This window comes from Acipenser ruthenus, chromosome 18, assembly GCF_902713425.1.
Source record: "Acipenser ruthenus chromosome 18, fAciRut3.2 maternal haplotype, whole genome shotgun sequence".
NCBI lineage: Eukaryota > Metazoa > Chordata > Actinopteri > Acipenseriformes > Acipenseridae > Acipenser > Acipenser ruthenus.
In genome coordinates this window covers 31,572,601-31,597,165 of record NC_081206.1, presented here as the reverse complement: position 1 = coordinate 31,597,165, position 24,565 = coordinate 31,572,601, and the positions used below count along the sequence as shown (strand labels likewise).

General features: G+C 44.8%; 1 protein-coding gene across 2 annotated transcripts in view; it reads left to right on the top strand.

Annotated features, from left to right (window-relative positions):
* Positions 1-12,988, top strand: part of LOC117414052 (thioredoxin domain-containing protein 16-like) — a 38,353-nt gene extending 25,365 nt beyond the window's left edge. For both annotated transcript variants that reach the window (XM_058990560.1, XM_058990561.1), the window contains exons 19-20: positions 1,148-1,338; positions 12,496-12,988. In XM_058990560.1, coding sequence (XP_058846543.1) covers positions 1,148-1,338; positions 12,496-12,815 — 511 coding nt within the window. In that variant the 3' untranslated portion in view covers positions 12,816-12,988. The remainder of the gene's footprint in view (positions 1-1,147; positions 1,339-12,495) is intronic.
* The last annotated feature ends 11,577 nt before the right edge of the window (positions 12,989-24,565 follow it).

Genomic DNA, 24,565 nt, shown 5'->3' with positions numbered 1-24,565 from the left:
TACATCAGGATATGATTAAATAGTGATAGTTACATCAGGATGTGATTAAATACAAAGTACTACAGGTTAAAAACTTGGCAGATTACAGTATTCTGAAGTACAGGATTAAATGCAGTAAAATAGGGGCTGATAAGAGCAAAATAAAGCACATTTACATGAAGGGTGATAGTGTCCCAGGATACAAACAGAGGAGTTCTACAGGCATTACCAGGTGATGGTAATTATCCAGCATTGCAGTCGTTTTGCTGTAAAATGACCTATAGGAGAGTGTGAGGTGTAATTTCAGTTTGGAGTTTTATAACATGCACATCTCTGAGTATCTCTTAATAGAAGCTTTCGGAGCTGCAGACTCTCACTCGAACAGCAGATCAGTTTGATACGGCCAGATACCAGGATTGTTATCGCTGGAAATAACCGAAGGGAAAGAGCAGCAGATGGCGCCGCACTTTTAAACCGTGATCTGTCCAGGAGCCGAGCAGCGAGTTGTGGGAGTTTGTTTATTATTTGTTTATTTAGCAGACGCCTTTATCCAAGGCAACTTACAGAGACTAGGGTGTGTGAACTATGCATCAGCTGCAGAGTCACTTACAACAACGTCTCACCCGAAAGACGGAGCACAAGGAGGTGAAGTGACTTCCTCAAGGTGACACAACGAGTCAGTGGCTGAGGTGGGATTTGAACGGGGGACCTCCTGGTTACAAGCCCTTTTCTTTAATCACTGGACCACACAGCCTCCTTACCACTAAACTACAGTTGTTTAGCTCTGGAGTTCCAAGGAACTACGTGCAGCCAGGCCGCGTATGTTAGAAGATAATTGTAAGATAATTGTCCTTTTCTGTAGCCAGTGATGACAAGTGTTTAAGTGTGCTGATTAACATTCTGCTGGAGTTTCTAGGAGCCAGTTCCCACGGTATTTTACTGGAAATTGTTATAATCAAACATTGATGGGAAGAAGCGTGACTTGGACCGCAAGAGTTAGGAGGCGGCTCCACGTTTCTGATTACGCTTCTTGCACAACGTCTCTGTTCGCCCTGCGTTCCACGCTCTCCCGCTTCTGCAGCCCAAGCACCTTGCTTGTTTGTTTGCTTGCTTGCTTGCTTGCTTGTTTGTTTGGCGTGGGCAGTGATGTGTGCTTGTTGTGTTGCAGTGCTCGGACCCCAGCAGGCAGGGCTGTGTTGGAGTCGCTCCTGGGCTCTGTCCCCCATCTCCCTGCCCTGGTCCTTTCTCAGCTCGGCTCCGAGGGGGAGGCCTTCCTTTTCCAAGCACAACGCCCCCTACTGGCTGAGACAGTGCAGCGCTGGCTGAGCAGAGTGCAGAGCAAGGAGGAGGAACCCTCTGGTGAGTGAAGCACTTGCATACAAACGCACGCACACACTCTTGCACACGCATTCCCGGGAATGCTTAATGTTTTATTTTCAGTCACCCTTGAATGTTTATGAGAAGTTAATATATCTGTAATCGAGCCTTCAGGAATTAATCTTGTATAATTGTAAGAAATGCATGAGATTACTCAGATTTTCAAGAAACAGCTATGTGTCCAGACTAATGCTGCTTTTCATCAGTAAATGATAAAATGCCAAACTTCAAGTGGACGTGAAGTCTTACATCTTTCTTGGAAACCCTAACTCAAACGCAAGATATTTAGCATTGTGCAAGAAAAGAACGCAATATATTTCTATAAAAAGTGTCATATAAAAAAAAAAAAAAAAGAAGAAAATACTTTTGTCTGTTTCATTCCAATTTGTAACAAACTGCTCGGCTGTGAGAGAGTCGGTTTTAAAACTCATTGAATTATAATGAACAAAATAAACCAAAAAAGCAAAATAATGGCATGAAGAGCATAATGCTAGCTGCTCCAGAATTCAATCGACTGCATGCTGTTCCAAAACATCAACGTGCCTTAACGGTTTACTGCAGTGAGAATATCCACATGTGGGGGTGTGCGGGGCTCACACGCAGTCTTACCTAGAATTATTGATCGTTACTTTGTCATTTTTACTACTTCTTGAAATTGCAGACTTCTGTAAAGCGCTTTGAGATGAGAGGCGCTATATCAATTGAAGTTGAATGGCCTGTGGTGACGGTGACACCGTGCCCCGGTCTCCACTCCAGTAAGACTGCGGATACGTCTCCATCCAATCCCTAACCTACACTCTGCACTGTCAGCGTATGGTTTTTGTACAGGCTTCCCTTTTCGCTCCTCTGTCGAGTTCCACAGTCTGACTCTGTATCAGCACAGAAAGACCGACCGTAAAGTTACTCTCATGAATACCAAATATAAAGTGCAATCGGACGTCTTTTTAAAGGTGCAGGAACATCTCTGTGGTGGTATACAAAGCCTAGGTGCTGACCCGTCCATGTGTGCAGAGAATGATCCCGCTTCTAGAGCTGCACGGACCGATTACTCCATTGTTCGGATTGAGCTGTCCACAGAAACCAGGTGACGCTCGTTGGTTTAATTCGCCTTATTTACCATTCAAAGTGAAACAAGTGCTTGGGTTGGTGATGGCTGCTGCTTTTCTTAGACTCTGTGGAGAGCAGCAATCATCACAGACCCAAGCAGCCGTATCCTCGCTTGTTTCACCTGGAATGGTAAATTAGCCCGATCAAGCCCAGCTCAATCCGAATGCTCCTCTCTGCCCACTTAGGGTCTGGAGCTCGGGGCCAATTCCTGCTTTTCAATTCCAATTCCTGTTTAAAATCCATTGCCAATTCCAATTCCCATTCCCTTTTAATGGCATTGATCAAAATTGCAATTAGCAGCATTGTGTTAAAATGAGCTTCTCATGGTGGCAACAAATTACTTCAATTGAAATCATTGTTGGCCAATTAAATCAGCTTCAAATGAAAGCAGTTGAACACTCACAACAATTATCACGTCTCTAAAATATCCATTCCAATTCCCATTCCGTCGAAAGAATGGGAATTCAAATTGAGAATGGATTTTAAAAAGGAACTGGAATTTAAAAACAGGAATTGACCTTAAACAACCCCCTTGACACGACACGGGACAATTCACAATGAAGATTCGCTACATAACCTCTATACACACACACACACACATATGCTTTGCTGTTTGCCACAACTATCAAACCTAATTCATCTACGTGAGTATAACACAAAGAGGTTTGATAGACAACAGGTGAAAATAGACCTTTTAATTCAATTTACAGACAGAAAGCAACCTTTTCCAGCTCATCACTTTCAAATCAGTGTTAAGTTATTACCAAATAAACCCCCTGCTTCTTATACTAATCTGTGTTTCTGTCTACTCTGGAAGTTCTGTGTGATTTTGGGAGTGGTGGGCTTATTCAGAGCTGCCAGTAGCCTTAGCCATTTAAAGAAAAGCAGCATGGTACTGTTTGTATTTGTTTTGTATGGTGGTTTGCTGGGCTGCAGTCTGGAATTGGTCTGTGCTCTGCTACGCTGCATCGCTGGATTTTACAGCTCGTTTCAGCTAGTTCAGCATGTTTAACGTTCAAATAATTATAGAAAGAATATTCAGGTATGGAAATTCAAATTATTTTGTGCATAGAGGGACTTGTGCACATTTTCTTTTATACACAGTGTATAGTGTGTGTGTCATTAATGTGTGTGTCAGACAGCTCTGAACATTTCATATTAGAAGAGTTGTGTAACGATAGGATTGTCGTTTGGTAGACGCACAAACATAAAGGTTAATGAATGCTTCCAGAATCTGTAATAGATATCAATAACACACATGCTTGGCATATTTTGATAAGTGATGCAATGCTTACTCTGTATAAATCTGCCCTGTAATATGTGTGGGAAAGTTGAGGAGGAGCAACAGGCTGCCAGTAAAGAACATTTCCACTTTTAACCCTTATAAAAATGTACCACAGTACGTGTGCAGATTGACCATGCTTACCATGGTTATGAGATGCATTTACCACTGTTTACTATGGTTTTACATGTTTAATATGCCTTACCACACCTCTCTATAATGTACAATGCTTGCCTATGCTTTACCATGCTTTCACTGTGCTTCATTACACTTTGCTGTGCTTTTACTGTGGGGAGCCTTTAGGAAGGTAGTCCAGGGATGGCTGGAATCAACAGCATTGCGAGGTTGATTAGGACATGGATAGCTAGGGGGCTACTGAGGCCGCAGCTGAGTGGCTCACCAGAGCGTCCATCCTTTCTCTGCCCACATTCATTTCTGTGGAGTTCTGTGAACAATTTTTTTAAATTGTTGTTTTGATTTCTACCCAAGGAATATCTGGCAATAGAAATGGATTAACTGAAATAATAATTTCCCCATGCACTCTGGGCCAAATTTAAAGCCTGTTTATTTATTCTTTTAAATACAATTGTACTGTGGTCTTGAGCCAGTGGTAAACATGCCAGATATCAAAATATTTCAAGAGCGTTTTTTGAAATAAATATTTACCAGAAAACGTTACTGTAAGAGAAATATTTTTGTTTCTAGTGTGTTGTTTTTTGTCATATTTATTAGAGTTCAGTCCTGATGTATGTATGTATGTGTGTGTGTATGTGGGTGTGTACTGTAGGAGAGAGTTCAGTCCTGATGTATGTATGTATGTATGTATGTATGTATGTATGTATGTGTGTATGTATGTACTGTAGGAGAGAGTTCAGTCCTTATGTATGTATGTGGGTGTGTACTGTAGGAGAGAGTTCAGTCCTGATGTATGTATGTATGTATGTATGTGGGTGTGTACTGTAGGAGAGAGTTCAGTCCGTATGTATGTATGTGGGTGTGTACTGTAGGAGAGAGTTCAGTCCTTATGTATGTATGTATGTATGTGTATGTATGTCTGTATGTATGTGGGTGTGTACTGTAGGAGAGAGTTCAGTCCTGATGTATGTATGTATGTATGTATGTGGGTGTGTACTGTAGGAGAGAGTTCAGTCCTGATGTATGTATGTATGTGGGTGTGTACTGCAGGAGAGAGTTCAGTCCTGATGCACAGGGTTGAGGGTGAAGTGCTTTCTTGACTTGCTGACCACCGGTATTCAGATTGCACTCTGAGTAATCCAAACAAATACAGATTTGGGTGTTAGTCCCAAAATGTTACGTCGCATTGCTGTGGCTGCGCAAATAGATTTCTATTGTCTGGTTTCCCAGACTCCAGATGGCCCTACTCTGGGACTGCTGGGACTAGCCGACAGTAGTGGATTATTGGGGTCTGAAACCAACCCTATAACTTTTAATAATCACTGAAAAGACATAGGAAAGTATAGTGGTTCTAACTGGCATCGTAAGTATTCAGATCTTTTTGTAGATGAATGATTTATGTCCAGATCTGCTTGCTATAATTTTTGTTTAACTTCACCATTGGTGGCATAAAACCATAAAACACAACGAGATTCCTGGCAGTGACCTCTTTAACTGCTTAGTGCACCCATCATTCATCCAGCAGTAAGAGCCTCACTGTTGGTTCCCTTGAGTTACGTTACGTATTGGCCACGCATGGTCTGTGTGCTTGTAGGAACATCAAGTACTGTCTGGTGATGTGTTAATGCAGTGCCAAGTTGTTTTCCCTTTTCCTCTGCCACGTGACAGCAGACTGTTAGTTATCGCTTATTTAAATATCTTCAATATAGCTACAATATACAGTGCACCCTTCACTAAACCATGCCTGAATGGGGTGGGGGGCTCAGGTCGGCCAGGGTGTCCTCGGCTCACCGCGCACCAGCGCCCCCTGTAGTCTGGCCGGGTGCCTGCGGGCTTGCCTGTAAGCTGCCCAGAGCTGCGTTCTCCTCCGACGCTGTAGCTCTGAGGTGGCTGCATGGTGAGTCTGCAGTGTGAAAAGAGGCGGTCGGCTGACGGCACACGCTTCGGAGGACAGCGTGTGCTCTTCTTTGCCGCTCCCAAGTCAGTGCGGGGGTGGTAGCGGTGAGCTGAGCCTAAAAATAATTGGATATTCTAATTGGGAGAAATACAAAAAATAACTGGCGACTACTACATTTTAGAAGAACAAAAATAAATAAATGGTATATCAATCTGCTAACCGAGACTCATGAGCGACTTCCTTTACCGCTGTGATGCAGATGATACCACCTCGTATTCTCCTAGATCGCGTGTGGCTGTAACAGTACATTACAAGTGTTCGGAGAGGCAGCTCGCTGACGTTTGTCTTATCAGGTTGATCAGCTAGTTTAAAAAGGGTAATTGAGTTACACTGGGCTGGTCCTACATTAGAGGCACAGGAAATGAAGGCAGGCAGTAATTGCTAGCTCCCAGCAGCGCAGCTCAGTTACCGTAAGCACCACTGGGTAAATAAATACACTGGCTCAAATTCACAAAGCAACAAGCCTGGGCAGAAAGATTTCAGTGAGCTTCAGGGGAGAGGTGCTGTGTGGTGTGGCAGTGTGTGCACAGTGGTGCAGTTCACAATGTATTTGTTTACTGAACTTCTGGTGACATCTTTATCTTTCTCCATCTTGTCAGAATTTGTTTGTTTGTGACGATGCGCTGTCGCGGTCGTCTTCATCAGCATTTTTAGCTTCTTCAAGAAGTCGTTTGTAGTAGAAGAGGTACTTGAACAGCGTCCCTGCTCGAATTTACACCAGTGTGTGCGAGTAGGTCCCTGACTGCAGTGCACTCTGTATGTTTAGTCAGACCCTTGTTTTTAGAGAGAAATTAACCATCAAGTAACCAGAAATATAATCTAACCTCAGTGAAATCGCTGGCAACCCCACAGACACTCTGAAGCATGCAAGCCACCGTCCGAGCCAGCAAACTCCGGGCCTGGGTTAGAATGGGATCCCCCCAGGCGTTTGGTGGGAAATGAATCGTGTCCGACTGTCCCCACCATTGCACGCCTCATAAATCAAACCTGACGTGCTGGAACATTGTGCTGTTCTGGATTCCAGAGTCCTCCTTCACTGCACGATACTCAGCCTGAAGTTCTGTTTGGATGTTTTTTAAGTTAAATCAAACTATTCTTACTGCAATTAGTAAGGCATAGTTAACTTTTCCATTTTTTTGTATGTTAGTATTTCACAGAATGATGTGAAATGTTTGTTTTTTTTACTTTAAGTTCAATAAGGAGTTACAAAATGTCATTACATGTACCGCAAGTTTTGGGGCAAAATGTCTGAACCACAATCTGTCTAAACAAAGTGTTTCTGCTGACAGTACAGGGATGGAAATAAGACTCCCATTGCAGAGCAGTTAGATCCATTCCTGATTTTACTACGAGTTTAATGAGACACACCTGAGCGTGTTACCTACACACTGGGACTAATCAAGCTGGTAGTAAAACCTGGAATGGGTGAAACTGCCGTGCAATAGGAGTCTGATTGCCATTGTTGCAGTACTGTACATGGGATAGTGCAGATAATTGCATGTTTGAATTCTGTTCTGTTCCAGTACAGCAGTGGTTTTGTAAATGATGTAAAGATAACCTTTCTTCATTTTTCACTATAAATTATCTGCAATTTTACTGTGCGCTTCCCCTGTCCATCAACTTTTCAGAAAACAGCCAATAAGGACGTTCTGCTCAAGCTCTGACACCTAGCGAGTCTTGAGGGTGCAGTATCACCGTCTGCCTCAAGAGGGAGCCCAAGTCTTTAAGTTAGCTGTGAATGCATTGTAATGGTTGGTCTCCTGAATCACATAGGTGGAGAATTAACAGTTATTAACCCTGTGAGCCCAGTTCAGACATGCAGATGAATGGCAAAATTGAGGAAAGCTACATTTTCATAGAAATTAAACAAGTTATGCCTTATCACTGAAGCACAGTAGAAAAGACTGAAATTTAGCAAATTGTGTTTATCATTTGTCTTTTAATGTGTTTGTCGTAATTGGTTCTTTTCAACGTTCTCCTCATCAAAGTGAGAATGTGGCCCCCATCTGCTTCTTTGCCCTTGTGTTTCTGTGGTAGAATTCCTGTTTTTCCTCAGTTTTCCCGAATCCCCATCTCCTGGGGATGCACGAAGCAACGGAATGCGTCAAATGAATGAAGCAAGCACTTAAAAATATTCCTATTCTTCATGCAAACAATGACCACAGCCAGCCTCTTCCTGTTAAAAAGCGAGTCACCAGCCACTGCAATACCCAGGGCTACTCAGGCTGCATTGCCCTGGAATATCTGAGAGAGTATATCGTGGAGGGGTCTGTGTGTGTGTTTCTGTGTGTGCGAGCGTGCGTTTGGTTATGTCTTGAGAATCACTCCCCCAGTGTTGATCTTCGTGTGTTTATTCTTTAGGACATCCTTAGGAAGGAGGTAGCTGTCATGTTATTTGATTTTGGCATGTCCCTTACTATTTTCTCATGGTGTTTGCTGTCATTCGGAGTGGTTCTGGGTTGTTGCTGTAATATTATTATCATTATCTGCGACAGGACAAAGCTCCCTGCTCTGTGAGACAAGGCTCTCTGCTCTATGAGACAAGGCTCTCTGCTCTATGAGACAAGGCTCCCAGCTCTATGAGACAAGGCTCTCTGCTCTATGAGACAGGCTCCCTGCTCTTTGAGACAGGCTGGTTAGAATGCTGAATTCTCAACGGTTAGAATGCTGAATTCTCAACGGTTAGAATGCTGAATTCTCAACGGTTAGAATGCTGAATTCTCAACGGTTAGAATGCTGAATTCTCAACGGTTAGAATGCTGAATTCTCAACGGTTAGAATGCTGAATTCCTGGTGCTCCCGAGTGGCGCATCCAGTAAAGGCACTCCACGAGGAGTGCAGGATGCGCTCTATAGTCTGGAAGTTCGAGTCCAGGCTGTTCCTTTGCCGACCGAGGATGGGAGCTCCCAGGGGGCGGCGCTCAATTGGCCTAGCGCCGCCCAGGGGGGAGGGAGGGTTAGGTCGGCCAGGGTGTCCTCGGCTCACCGCGCACCAGCGACCCCTGTAGTCTGGCCGGGCACATGCGGTCTTGCCTGTCAGCTGCCCGAGAGCTGCGTTGTCCTCTGACGCTGTAGCTCTTGGGTGGCTGCATGGTGAGTCCGCAGTGTGAAAAAAAGCGGTTGGCTGACGGCACATGCTTCGGAGGACAGCGTGTGTTCGTCTTCGCCCTCCCGAGTCAGAGCAGGGGTGGTAGCGGTGAGCTGAGCTTCAAATCATGATAGGCCATTCCAAATTGGGAGAAAATAACAAAAATAATTGGCAACAACTAAATTTATAAAAAAAAAAAGAATGCTGAATTCCTAATATTTTTTTTTTTTTGGGAACACAAAATTGAAATCATTGGGAATTCAGCATTCTAATCATTGAGAACTCAGCATTCTAACCATTGATAATTCAGCATTCTAACCATTGATAATTCAGCATTCTAACCATTGATAATTCAGCATTCTAATCATTGATAATTCAGCATTCTAATCATTGATAATTCAGCATTCTAATCATTGAGAATTCAGCATTCTAATCATTGAGAATTCAGCATTCTAATCATTGAGAATTCAGCATTCTAACCATTGATAATTCAGCATTATAACCATTGATAATTCAGCATTCTAGCTGACAATCGTTTAGAGTTTATTAAAAAAAAATGTTGCTGCCTTGCCAGGTTTGTCTCGTAAACAAGATGCAAATAATGTTCCGGCACGACGCGATTCCTGTGCTTTAGGAGTGCGAGGGGAGCTGACGTGCTCTCATAGAGCAGGAAGCCTTGTCCTGTCGCAGTGCCCTGCACCCCAGTGAATCTTGTCCTGTCGCAGTGCCCTGCACCCCAGTGAATCTTGTCCTGTCGCAGTGCCCTGCGCCCCAGTGAATCTTGTCCTGACGCAGTGCCCTGCACCCCAGTGAATCTTGTCCTGTCGCAGTGCCCTGCACCCCAGTGAATCATGTCCTGACGCAGTGCCCTGCACCCCAGTGAATCTTGTCCTGTCGCAGTGCCCTGCACCCCAGTGAATCTTGTCCTGTCGCAGTGCCCTGCACCCCAGTGAATCTTGTCCTGTCGCAGTGCCCTGCACCCCAGTGAATCATGTCCTGACGCAGTGCCCTGCACCCCAGTGAATCTTGTCCTGTCGCAGTGCCCTGCACCCCAGTGAATCTTGTCCTGTCGCAGTGCCCTGCACCCCAGTGAATCTTGTCCTTTCGCAGTGCCCTGCACCCCAGTGAATCTTGTCCTGTCGCAGTGCCCTGCACCCCAGTGAATCTTGTCCTGTCGCAGTGCCCTGCACCCCAGTGAATCTTGTCCTGTCGCAGTGCCCTGCACCCCAGTGAATCTTGTCCTGTCGCAGTGCCCTGCACCCCAGTGAATCTTGTCCTGTCGCAGTGCCCTGCACCCCAGTGAATCTTGTCCTGTCGCAGTGCCCTGCACCCCAGTGAATCTTGTCCTGTCGCAGTGCCCTGCACCCCAGTGAATCTTGTCCTTTCGCAGTGCCCTGCACCCCAGTGAATCTTGTCCTGTCGCAGTGCCCTGCACCCCAGTGAATCTTGTCCTGTTGCAGTGCCCTGCACCCCAGTGAATCTTGTCCTGTTGCAGTGCCCTGCACCCCAGTTTCATTTCTTCTAATCTGCGGGCTGAAGTTGTTTTGTATTATTAGAGTCGTTTCAGGCAGTCACTGTGTGCTTGATAAGGGTAACTTACGGGACCATTTTAAGCACATTTCCTGATCACACAGACTGCACCATAATTCACTGCCAGCAGTAACATGTGCCAAGTTTCTTTTTTCTTTTTTTTTTGTTTGTTTGCCCAAAACAAGAACAATGTTTTGTTTAATAGGTGTACGTGCCAGAGTGTATTATGATATTGGAATTCAACTTTTAGTTCCCAGAACTAATGGCTGTGTTACCCATGAACAATCTCCCACATTGAAACACAAACTCTGAGCCTCCTTTTATAGATCAGATCATCGAAGGCTTCAGTAAACTATTGTGAAATGGTGTGGTATCTGTTTACAGAGGATCTTATCAAGCACACAGTGAAATGACTCTGATAATAGTAAAGGATGTTTCTCCACCACTGACATGCCTGTTTGTAAATGGACTCTTTTAACCCTCTGGGATTTCAGATGAGAAGATTCTGTATCATTGCTCTCAATGAGCAGCGTCCCGCTTAATGCAGCTCAGAAATAAAACTGCTCATTTGTTAGACTCCCTTCTAGGGTTGCAGAATTCCCAGGAATTTTGAGAGCGGTAAATTTTCACTGGAAATTTGGGGAATTTTGTGGGAATATTGGGAATGTTCTGAAATATTCGGGAACTTTTGGAATTTTCATTTTGTGATATTGAACAGATAAGTGATCTTGGATCAGGGTAAATTGTTTCAGAAGAAAGTAAAAACACGCTCTAAACATTTTTTAAACATTGGGTTCAAATGATTTGAACACTTTTTTTATCTTCGTTTTAGAACACAATCACAACTCAATTTTGCTTAACATATTGTGCAAACTGTAAATTATTTAAAAGATGCTGGATATGTCTAGCATAAAAGACTCTGGGTTACTGTATGCTGCAGGTACTGGTCAGTAACATATGAGGTGTTGATTTCAATAGTGATTGGCAACAATAAAGAATACAACAAAACAAGCACAGAGTAATGTAACAGCCTTTCCAAACCGTGACTATTCTAAACATGGGTTTCATTTCAACATGTTTACTGGAACTAATCACCCTGTACCTAGAAAGCAGACTTCAAGCGCAGGCGTTTTCCATCTCAATGAACAAAACATGCGACTACAGAATCATTTCATAAATACAGCTAAAGAGACTGTATTTAAATCTAAAACAGATTATTGCTCGATTGTTGCGTTCATAATTTTAAAACAAAATTAACGACACAAATTAAATAAACTTTCACACGCAAATCAAATCTAGAACAATACATTTACTTTGTTGTTACTATATGTCATTATTTAAAATAACTGAAAAACTGTTGTTGTGAAATAATGCATTAACAGCTCACAACCTTTACTTGCTTAAAGTGAGGGCAGGTAAATAATGCAACAAAAAAGTGTTTCCTTTTCTCCAAGGCAGTGTAAAGATCATTCAGCTGTATGTACAGCAGCTTCCTGACAGGCAGGGTTTGTGATCCACTTGACAAGCGCACTTATCACCAAAACTGAAGCACAGGTACCGTGCGGTCCGATTCTGATGCAGCGTTTTTATGATTATACTATAGATCGCATTTCAGGATGAATAGCAGATTTCACGGGACCTGCCGTTTCTCATGGCCGTTATATTACGTTGCACCTAGAAGCCCTGGAGCCACACAGAAAACAAATGCATTTGGTTGTACACAGCACGGTATTCTACTTGATTATTTGTAGTTACCAGTCCGCAGTGTGTTTGGCTGTGATTAGACCTGTCTATCGTCATTCAATCAGCCTTTTGAAATGCTGGCATCTGCTGCCTGGCAGGTGCGCTGTTCTCTGTGACCTTAAATTGGTAACATGCTGTTGTTAACTGATGAAAATACAAAGTAGTCCAAACAAGAATAAAGATAGAGAATACCTGCACACTAAATATGCTCCAAAATAAATAGCTTCCTTTTTGAGAACATTTGCCTTTTCCACAGAGTGTGTACAAATGAATAGATCTGTTGCGCTCTCTCCTACAGGGGTGCTGTCGGATGAGCAGTGGGGTCCCCCGGTCCCCCTCTTTGATTTCCTGGCTGTGATGGACGAGGCAATGCCAGGCTTTGCTGCCCAGAGGACTGAGGAGGAGGAGGAGGAGGAGGAGGAGGAGGGGGAAGGGGAAGGGGAAGGGGAAGGGGAAGGGGAAGGGGAAGGGGAGAGGGAAAGAGAAAGAGAGAGAGTGGACCCAGATCCAGACCCAGACCCAGACCCAGACCCAGACCCAGAGTCCAGCCCGCCAGTCTCCACAGTGCAGCCTCCCCAGCGATCAGACCCACCCCAGCACCCCCACACCGAGCTCTAACTGCACGCTGCGGACAGCTCCATTCACCCACACACCGACACCAACTCCATATTAAAACACAGCCCAGCTGCTCTGCCAGCCAGCGTCATCCAGGACCCCCTTTGGAAATGAGGTGCCGGTGGATTCTCATCCTGGTTAAATACCGGATTAAATCAAACTGAACATAACTGACAGCACGCCAGATTCTGTTTAGTTATTCCTGTATTGTTGCAAAGTACTGGTATTTCAGACCAGCCTTAGTTTCGATGAGTTGTATAGAGCTCCAGCTGATTGCTGATCAGGTGATGCAAAAGAAAGATCAAAAACTGAATGTGTGTGTACCAGGGGGTTTCAGTGGACTGTGTTTGAGGTGACAGGCCATTGACAACCACTGCACTGAAATGAATACATGAACACTGTGGGGAACAGTACTGCAAAAAACACACAACAAACACAACCAAGAACACCACCATGAGATGGCGCTGGTGCAGTGATTGCCCTGCTGTTTCGTCACTCACAGCCTGTAGACGAGAGTCAAGTTTTCTGCCGTGCAGAGCAGGTGTGACAGCAGCAGCCTCTGAATTAGGGTCCGGGTTGCTACACAGGCATCGCAGTGCCATATTTTTAGAGTAACTTTACCTTAATATTCACTTAATAAAACTATTTGTAGATTAATTCTAGTGTGTATTTATAGTGTATAGGTACATCATTAACAGATTTTACACTAATATTGAACAGCTTTTACCGTAGTGTGAAAAAACTGATAAAACCATGTCAATATCATGATAAATCTACCGTCATTGTGCACAAACCTGCCTGTTAGCCAATGCGATGGAAGTCTTGAACACGTTTTGTGAAGCGTTTGCAGAGATAGTCCACCTGGATCTGAGTGACTTGCATTACAGCCGCCTGGTATGAAAAGCGTGGGACAGGGCAGTGTTTCCTGAAACCTTTCCATCCAGAAAAGAGATATTAAATTCAGGTTGGCTCGTAGGCTGCCAAAGGGAAAGAAAGATCACATCCTGCTGCCTGTAGAGACTGGGAAAAGAAATAGCTTTCCTTAACTCTTTCAGGGCTGCAGCTTGAGCTCAGCGGAGCACTGCCCTCTCTGCAGAGAGGAGCGCTCGGCTTTTCCATGCTGACTGTGAAGCAATGCAATCGAATACAATGGCTGCCACGCTAGGAGAGGTGGATATATGGTATGATATATTCTGTGTATGGGAAACTGTTATTTAGTGTTTTGTAAATACACCATTGTCTAAAAATATCATAATTTGCTCGCAAACCCATTACTGGTTTACTGTACCTGAAATAAGATGATCAGAGATGTTTGAACTGTGAATTGATCAAATCGCCTGTCTCAGGAACGTATTCAAAAACAATTGATCTAGGCTCCTTGAAATTATTTTAGATTGTAGCCGGTGGTGTAGCTATCCCAGATGATTGGTTCTACGAATTACCAACAAGAACCAATCCTACTATCCCTATTAAACTTGATGCTTCTGCAATCTTAGGCTGGTTTTAATGACCATTCAATAACAGGGATGGAAATAAGACTCCTATTGCACAGCAGTTTAACCCATTCCAGGTTTTACTACGAGCTTGGTGAGCCACAGTGTATAGGTAACAAGCTCAGGTGTGTCGTATTAAACTTGTAGTAAAACCAGGAATGGATCAGACTTCTATGCAATGGGAGTCTAATTACCACCCCTGAATTTACTGTAAATGTTCACACACACACACACACACACACACACACATACCCATCTTGACCACGTCTAACTAAAAAAACAGCAAATACCAGCAAGGTTCGGATCTGCTGTAATGGAGCACAGATGCCGCTGGCAAAGAAAAGCTTTTGCGTTTCCAAATTATATTGTTAATTTAGAGTAAGCTTAAACTTGCCAAATGCATTTGAATAAAGATTAAGGCTTCCCATCCCCAGGGGGTAACAAACACAGAGTGACCCAGAGAGTAATTAAGAGGTTGAGGAAAATTTCCAGCCTTGGCTCATTTTCCCAGCTCTATGACTCTGGTGTGTCTGGGCAAGGACAGCTGGAATCGCTTATTCTCAGTGTAAATTCAACAGTTTCCTGAACAACGGCATTGCCCTCAAGAAGGAAACTTGAAGACGTTTCAAAAGCTGCCTAACACAGGCTCTGGGGTCAGTGTTATCTGCTGTGTTTATTCCTTCAAAGACGTTGGCTTGGATTTAAATGGTGTCCCAGTAAACGCTCGCCCCTATCACAGCCAGGTTTCATAAAGCTGTCTTCCTGGCAGGGTTCAGTTGCCCAGTTAGTTGCATTAAGCGCTGTTGTCAGAATTATTGAAACTCTTTTGTTCTCCGCTTCCCGGTCGCTGCCTGTAGACGCAGGAGCTGTTTTCAATCAAGGCACATCTGGCTCCAGTGTCCGACTCAACAGGACTTTTCTCCCCCGCATGGGAATATCAGAAATTGCATAACAGTTTGACAGAGCAGTTTGTGTGGGACGAAGCGACATCGGAGACGAGTATCATATCCGTCTGATTATAAAAAGAAAACACAGATAATAATACACGAATCCGGTCTCTCCAGCACCCTCCAATAAGACATGCTGAACGAGCCAGTAGCATCTCTGTGACAAGAGAGCAAATGCAAGGGAGAGTCCCAACATTTCCTTTTCCCCTTCGCTGTTTAGTGAGTTATATAGATGGTCGAGGGAACAATGCGAAAATATAGATCAAGGTTCAAATTGTACCCAACTCTTCCCCATGATCCCCTGTTACTAACTGCATAGTCCCCCTGTCCCTCCCAGCACATCAGTAGAACAGCCTGCGTGCCTGGAGTGTTGTTTTCTGTTTCATCTGGAAATGTCTTCACCATAACCGCGTGCGCATGTATGTGGTACGTAGGGGATGCTGGGACATGAAGTCCTGGGTTAAACTGGAGCGGATTGGTTGTTTTTCATTGTCGTTTGATTAATGACAGACAGCTCCATATGAAATGCTTGGAGGTTGTGGAGAGGTTATGATGGATCACTAGGTTTCGTAGTTCCTTGGTTTCCTGCCTTTGATTTTTTCTGTGGTTCCCTTTCCCACTACATCTGAGTGTTTCTGAGCAGGAATGCAGACACAGGGATGATATAATTTCCCAGCTGCATTTTTTAGCAGTTGCAGCAAGATTGTAAGTAATAGGAACACGATGGGGTTAGGGTTAACCCTTGTAAAGTTTCCCATGCTTTCCCATTGTTACGCTGTGCGTTTACCATCGTTTACCCTGGTTTGCCATGTTTATTAATGTGCTTTACCATGCCTCTCTGTGCTTTACAATACTTCCCTATGCTTTACCAGACCTCTCTGTGCTTTACAACGCTTCCCTATGCTTTACCAGACCTCTCTGTGCTTTACAATGCTTCCCTATGCTTTACCAGACCTCTCTGTGCTTTACAATGCTTCCCTATGCTTTACCATGCCTCTCTGTGCTTTACAATGCTTCCCTATGCTTTACCAGACCTCTCTGTGCTTTACAATGCTTCCCTATGCTTTACCATATCTCGCTATTCTTTACAATGCTTCCCTATGCTTTACCAGACCTCGCTCCTCTTTACAATGCTTCCCTATGCTTTACCATGCGTTCACTATCCTGCATTACACTTTGCTCTGCTTTTACTATGGGGATCTGTTACTCAGGAAGGTCCAGACTGCATGCCAGGATTGTATTTATTTATTTGATTTATTTATATTTTCACCAAGGCTCTTTACAAATTTAAACAAAATGGTACAATCAAGAAAAATGGGTGAAGAAAGAATGAAATAATAATAATAATAATAATAATAATATTAATAATAATAAAGAGGCTAGGTCAGGGTCAGGCAAGCAGGGTCATAACAGGAGGTCAGGGGCCAGGAGTAGCAGTAGGATGGGCTCAGGGGGAAGAGATGCGTTTTGAGGGAGGAGCGGAACCTACGCAGTGTGGGTGACTGTTTTATGAGAAGTGGGAGTTTATTCCAATGAAGGGGAGCAAGAAGGGAAAAGGAACGGAAACGGGATTGGGCCCAGGACGAGGTGGGACAGAGAGGGACAATAGGGATTGGAATCACAAGGGGGAAAATAGCAGGTGATAAAGGTGGGGCAAGACCATGGAGAGATTTGTACACAAGGGTAAGGAATTTGAAGAGGCAGTGATAATAGACAGGGAGCCAGTGTAGCTGGAGGAGGAGAGGGGAGGTTGAATGTGATACTGTTTGAATTTGTTGTCGGGGTGTAAAAGCGTAGCAGGATAGAGGGCAGTCCCTGCTTCACAGTTAACAAGGCTTTGCTTGTTGACTCAACTGATACCGACCACATGCTGCGACGGAATCGTACTGAACGCTATCTCTGAAGTGAGATCGTTACCTAGGGACGTCTCGAGTGCCGAGCTGTGGTGTTAACTCGTAACACACAGGAGTGTGAAAGCCTGTCGCTTTGAAGGAGTAGGAAGCGATAACGGCTCAGTAAACAAAGCATGTCCCTGTGTGTTTGAGTCCTGACCCAGCATGGGGACCGTGACCTGACCTGCCTCAAGATTTCACTGAGTTACACAATAACGGCTGCATGGGGGGGCAGAGTCGGGGGACTGCATGGCGAGAGAGGCTACCCCACCACAGGGCTTTCCAATAGAGAGAGGAGGCAAGCGAATGGCTGGAGTGTTTACTTACAGTAACGCAACACAGGACCAAGAGTCATAGTTCTATAGACAGAGCCTTGCTGTCCTGTTCATTTTTTACTTTAGTTACTGTTAACTAATTTACTGACATATTAGTTTATAATAGTGTAGGATCCTATTATATAACAGTTAATACATTGCAGGTGTCTACAGCTACAGCAACCAAACATGCAGTACAAACCCAGACACTGTCCCAGGAACTGCATTGCTTCAGTCGTGCTTCTCTTTCATAATGGTTGGAAGCTGTTCACAGGAATAACACACACACCTGACTAACAGCTCTGAGGATTTCATAGAAAAAGCAATTTTAGTCTGAAAGTACAGTAATTGCATTTGAATTTCTGCCACGTAAGTGTAAAGTGTTGGCCCATGGGTATATTATAAATCTGTGGAAACACAGTCACATAAGTGGAAGTCAACCAAGTGTGTAATGTCCTGTTGACTTCACTTGAAGTGAATATACAGTATATTGGCCCATGACACATGAAACCACACTGAATTAGTTCATTACATTTTTACCAGTGTGAACAAGACGAGTGACTTACTTTAACAAATAGGTCTGTGGTTTACACAGAAATGTTCGTTACAGGAATGTAAGCTGGCCACAAGGAGAGCATTTACTGTGCTGTTTAAATTCAAGGACAAAATGTCCTTTCCTAGTTTTTTTTCTCTTGCATCGACTCTACCTCCACACACACATTTCATCGATATGCAAGCTCTCTCACATCGACTCTACCTCCACACACACATCATCGATATGCAAGCTCTCTCACATCGACTCTACCTCCACACACACATCATCGATATGCAAGCTCTCTCACATCGACTCTACCTTCACACACACATCATCGATATGCAAGCTCTCTCACATCGACTCTACCTTCACACACACATCATCGATATGCAAGCTCTCTCACATCGACTCTACCTCTACACACACATCATCGATATGCAAGCTCTCTCACATCGACTCTACCTCCACACACACATCATCGATATGCAAGCTCTCTCACATCGACTCTACCTCCACACACACATCATCGATATGCAAGCTCTCTCACATCGACTCTACCTCCACACACACATCATCGATATGCAAGCTCTCTCACATCGACTCTACCTCTACACACATCATCGATATGCAAGCTCTCTCACATCGACTCTACCTCCACACACTCATCATCGATATGCAAGCTCTCTCACATCGACTCTACCTTCACACACATCATCGATATGCAAGCTCTCTCACATCGACTCTACCTCCACACACACATCATCGATATGCAAGCTCTCTCACATCGACTCTACCTCCACACACACATCATCGATATGCAAGCTCTCTCACATCGACTCTACCTCCACACACACATCATCGATATGCAAGCTCTCTCACATCGACTCTACCTCTACACACATCATCGATATGCAAGCTCTCTCACATCGACTCTACCTCCACACACACATCATCGATATGCAAGCTCTCTCACATCGACTCTACCTCCACACACACATCATCGATATGCAAGCTCTCTCACATCGACTCTACCTCCACACACACATCATCGATATGCAAGCTCTCTCACATCGACTCTACCTCCACACACACATCATCGATATGCAAGCTCTCTCACATCGACTCTACCTCCACACACACATCATCGATATGCAAGCTCTCTCACATCGACTCTACCTCTACACATCATCGATATGCAAGCTCTCTCACATCGACTCTACCTTCACACACACATCATCGATATGCAAGCTCTCTCACATCGACTCTACCTCCACATACACATCATCGATATGCAAGCTCTCTCACATCGACTCTACCTCTACACACACATCATCGATATGCAAGCTCTCTCACATCGACTCTACCTTCACACACATTTCATACAGAGTGCATGACATTATTTCAGTGTTAGTGCTGGCTGTACAGTCTCTCTCACTCCTTTCTCACTCCATTGTTGAAACCTTAGGTACAGAATTATTTTGTGACAGTATGTGATGACAGCAGCAGAAAAGGCTATGCAAATGGAATTTAAAAATAAAAATGAAATGAATAAATTCAGTGTTGAATTTGCTATAGAAAATATTGGTGATGGTGATGGCAACGGTGATCACTGTAGACCAGTATCAGGTGCAAGGGGAGACAGCACCCCTACTAACAGAAATAAACACGCAGGTTATTAGGAAACAGCAGAGTCGGGAATGCGCTGTGAACATTTCTGTTTCACCTCAAATTCCTTCATGGTGTTAACTTGATGAAACTGAAAAAGTATCCTCTGTGACTCACACAACTCTCTTTAAGAGATGGTTCAATGTTCATGGTCAACATCCATCTCTCCAACCCCAGCCACTCTGCTGGATTCCTCCCTCTCCTGCACTCCTTCGACTTCTGTCTCTCTCCGTCCCCTCCTACCCACAAAGCTGGCCGTCAACTGGACCTCACCTTCTCCAGGGCCTGCTGCCCCTCCACCCTCTCTGTCACCCCCCTGGACCTCTCTGATCACTATTTCATCTCTTTTTCTCTGTCTCTCCCCCCTCTCCCTGCTCCTCCTACCCCCACTGTCACCTCTCGCCGTAACCTCCGCTCTCTCTCCCCCTCTGTCCTTGCCTCCACTGCTCTCTCTCACCTCCCTCCTATCGACTCCTTCTCACAACTCTCCGTAGACTCTGCTACCTCCACCCTCTTCTCCTCACTCACCTCCTCCCTCGACTCCCTCTGTCCCCTCACCTCCCGTCCTGCTCGCCCCTCCCCTCCCCATCCCTGGCTCTCCTCTGCGCTCCGCTCGGCAAGAATCACACTGCGATCTGCTGAAAAGAAATGGAAGAGAACCAAACTCCCTGCTGCCCTAGACCTTTACCGCACTCTCCTCTCCTCCTTCTCCTCTACTCTCTCCTCTGCTAAATGTGCTTATTTCCAATCTGTAATCCAAGCCTCCACTAACAACCCACGTAAACTATTCTCTACCTTCTCCTCCCTCCTAAACCCTCCCCCCCCTCCTCCTCCCTCCTCTATCTCCCCTGATGACTTTGCCTCCTTCTTCTCTTCTAAAATTTCAGATATCCGCAAACTCTTTAACACCTCTCCCTCCCCCGCACCCCCTCCCGCTCCAACTCCTACACCCACTGCAACCCCTACTAACTCACCCTCCTTCTCCACCTTCTTGCCCCTCTCAGACTCTGACCTCTCCTCCCTGCTCCAGGGTCACAAACCCACCACGTGTGCCTTGGACCCCCTCCCCACTCACCTCTTTCAAGCTGCTGCTCCTGCTCTACTCCCCTTCATCTCCTCCCTCCTCAACATCTCTCTACTTTCTGGCATCTTCCCCTCTGCCTTCAAAAAAGCCTCGATCACTCCCCTCCTCAAAAAACCTACCCTCGACCCCACCTCCCTCCAGAGCTACCGTCCTGTCTCCCTCCTACCCTTCCTCTCCAAAACCCTCGAGCGGACTGTACACCGCCAGCTCTCTGCTTTCCTGTCCAACCACTCTCTGCTTGACCCTCTCCAATCTGGCTTCCGCTCTGCTCACTCCACTGAAACCGCCCTCCTGTCTGTCACCAACTCACTTAAATGTGCCCGAGCTGCCTCTCTCTCCTCTGTCCTAATTCTCCTCGACCTCTCTGCTGCCTTTGACACTGTTGATCACTCTATTCTACTATCATCTCTTGCTGACCTGGGGATCTCTGGCACTGCTCTGGCCTGGTTCTCCTCCTACCTCTCCAACCGCACTTACCAGGTAACCTGGAGTGGAGCAACCTCCACACCTCACCCTCTCTTAACTGGAGTCACCCAAGGGTCAGTCTTGGGTCCTCTCCTGTTCTCTATCTACACCCGCTCCCTGGGCCCCCTCATCGCATCCTATGGTTTCTCATACCATTTCTATGCTGATGATGCTCAGATTTTCCTCTCCTTCCCCACCTCTGACTCCACCATCTCCTCCCGTATCTCTACCTGTCTGTCTGCTATTTCCTCCTGGATGCACTCGCATCACCTCAAACTCAACCTCTCTAAATCTGACCTCCTTTTCTTTCCCTCCTCCTCCCCCTCCTCTGATCTCTCTATCTCTGTTCCTCTGGAATGTACCACACTCTCTCCCTCTTCCTCCGCTAAGAACCTTGGAGTCACCCTGGACCCCTGCCTCTCTTATTCCCAGCACATCTCCACTCTGGCACGCACTTGCCGATTCTTCCTGAGCAACATCCGAAGAATCCGACCCTTCCTCACCAACTATGCTACCCAGCTCCTGGTCCAGGCCCTGGTACTCTCCCGCCTAGACTACTGCAACTCCCTCCTGGCTGGCCTCCCTGCGTCCGCCACCCGTCCGCTCCAGCTCATCCAGAACTCTGCTGCCCGCCTGGTGTTCTCTCTGCCTCGCTTCGCCCACGCTACTCCACTACTCCGCTCGCTCCACTGGCTCCCGATCACCGCTCGCATCCAGTTCAAGACTCTTGTACTAGCCTACAGATGCCTTGACCAGTCTGCACCCAGCTACCTCCAGACCCTCATCTCTCCCTACACCCCCACTCGACCTCTCCGCTCCGCCTGCACTAGAAGACTAGCTCTACCACCGCTACGCTCCCCTGCCTCCAAAGCCCGCTCCTTCTCCACCCTTGCTCCGCAGTGGTGGAATGACCTTCCTACAGATGTCAGGACTGCCCAGTCCCTGACCACATTCCGGCGCCTCCTTAAGACCCACCTCTTCAAAGAGCACCTGTAGAACTCCTCTGTTTGTATCCTGGGACACTATCACCCTTCATGTAAATGTGCTTTATTTTGATCTTATCAAGCCCCCTATTTTACTGCATTTAATCCTGTACTTCAGAATACTGTAATCTGCCAAGTTTTTAACCTGTAGTACTTTGTATTTAATCACATCCTGATGTAACTATCACTATTTAATCATATCCTGATGTAACTATCACTATTACCTGCTGTATTATTGAATTGTGGTTTGTCAAACTTGTACTTTGCTTGAACAAAAGTTATTGTATTTCTTGCTCTTATTGTATTACTTGTATTGTAACGCTTGAAATGTTTTTGCTTACGATTGTAAGTCGCCCTGGATAAGGGCGTCTGCTAAGAAATAAATAATAATAATAATAATAATAATGGTTTGGTTTTTCCCCTGTAACTTACTGTAATAAATGAGTGTGCTGTGTGCCATACTCATTATAACAGAGTGATTATCTGAAGGTCATATGCATTTGAATTAGTGGGTAAAGAGCAGACTGTTTCCCATACTTACAAGCTATAACTGCAATATAATCTTATAAAGAAATACCATCCAGGCACAGGAGATAGGAAATTGCAGGTTTCACGTCAAAATCTGTTCATTTCTAATTATCAGCCACAGGCAATAAAGTGTCGAGCAGAGCTGGCATTAGACTTGTGGGCGTGGGCCCCTTTCTCCTCCTCCCTCCTCGCACCCGCACGCTGGATCCCTTCCACTACTGCTTTGATGGGAAAAGGACTTTCACTTAGGAAAGAAACAAATCACTTTCAAAATTCACAATGCGAACTAAAAGGATTAATTATTGTTACGAACCTGTGAAAAGGTACCATTTTATATGAACCACTGATGTGAAATTAAAAGGAGTCGTGAACCAGGCTGTGCCACTTCAAGCCACATATCTCATACTCAATCCCTTTATAAGACACTAGAGGCATTGGCGAGCAGAGGGATGAGATAACAAGCTCTCAGGGGAGCGATTGAATCAGAGCCTGTGCTGCTGCTGCTGTTGAGTGCTTTATACATCAGACATGCTATTCAATTAAGATCTGCTGTGCTCTCCGAGAACGGCATATCCCTTGTGACTTCCTATAAACTGAATGGATGGATTAACTGACCCAGCTGAAGCTGTTCTCTTGAGTGCACAATCCACCGTGGAAACCCAATCAAAAGAAAACGTTAGAAATGTCCAGATTGTTCCCATATTTGTTCTCTTCATTTCTGCACTTCCAACGTGCTGGAACTGTTCAAGATAGCTAAGCTAAAAAAAAAAAAGAAACTTTGACAGGGTTGATATCTTATCAGAGGATCATTTACTAGAGTAGGGATTTGGGATTTGCAGAACGAGAAGATGTTTGACATCCAGGAGTCGTCAGAGGGGTGAACTCGAGATGAGTGCACTGAGGCAGCACCCTGTAAACTTCAGCACTCGCTGGGCTGGAAGCTAATCCAAGCTGCTGGGGTTCTGTTTGGACCTCTGGCTGACATCTTTATAAACCGGAGACGTTCACTTATAGAACTCAACAGCAAAGGACTGGGAAATATATGGCCCATGTGCCTAATAAGAATGAGAACAGCTGTGTGAAGATTCAGGAGGGGCTCCGCTTGACTAGTTTATTGGACTGTGCCGTGGGTGGTCAGTGTAAGCAGGGATGCCTGTAATCTAAGGCCTCTTCCAGGACTGATTGATCAGTGCTGTTTGTTTCCATTAGCAGCAGACTGAGATCAAACCAGTTTCACTTGAGACCGTGTCAGCCCCAAACAGAATTTCTAATTTAGTGTTATTTTTTTATTTATTTTTTTTGTTTATTTACATTTTTATTTAATGTATTTATTATTTATGGTTTATTTTATTTTGAGCTATGTATTTTCATTTTATTAGAATGTTTCAGTTCAGGATAGAGTTGAGATGGAACATGTGTCTTTTTTTTACAGGTAGGTTACAATTCACAGTCGTTCGTTTGTACAATAAACATAGGCTAACACGATGACCTGAATAAAGTCAAAAACTAGTACAGGATTTTGTTTTTAAAGTGTTGCAATAACAGATCCTTAAAAACAGGGAGAGTAATTTTACAAAAACAAACATGAATCATACAGACCAACGACCTGTCCTGACATGCTAGATCCGGGTGCTGACTGCATTGTCGACTGCAGATGGAGCTGACGGGAGACGGTCTGCTGGTGGAATGAGATTGAGTTTTACAGGCTGGTTTCATGGTGCAGATGGAGATGAGGCGCGAGTGGCACAGACCCTGGCTTGCAAGTTCGATCGCTAGAAATATCAAGAGCACAACCCTGTGCATACTGCGTGATTATTGATGTGCGCTGAGATCTGGTTAGTATTGTG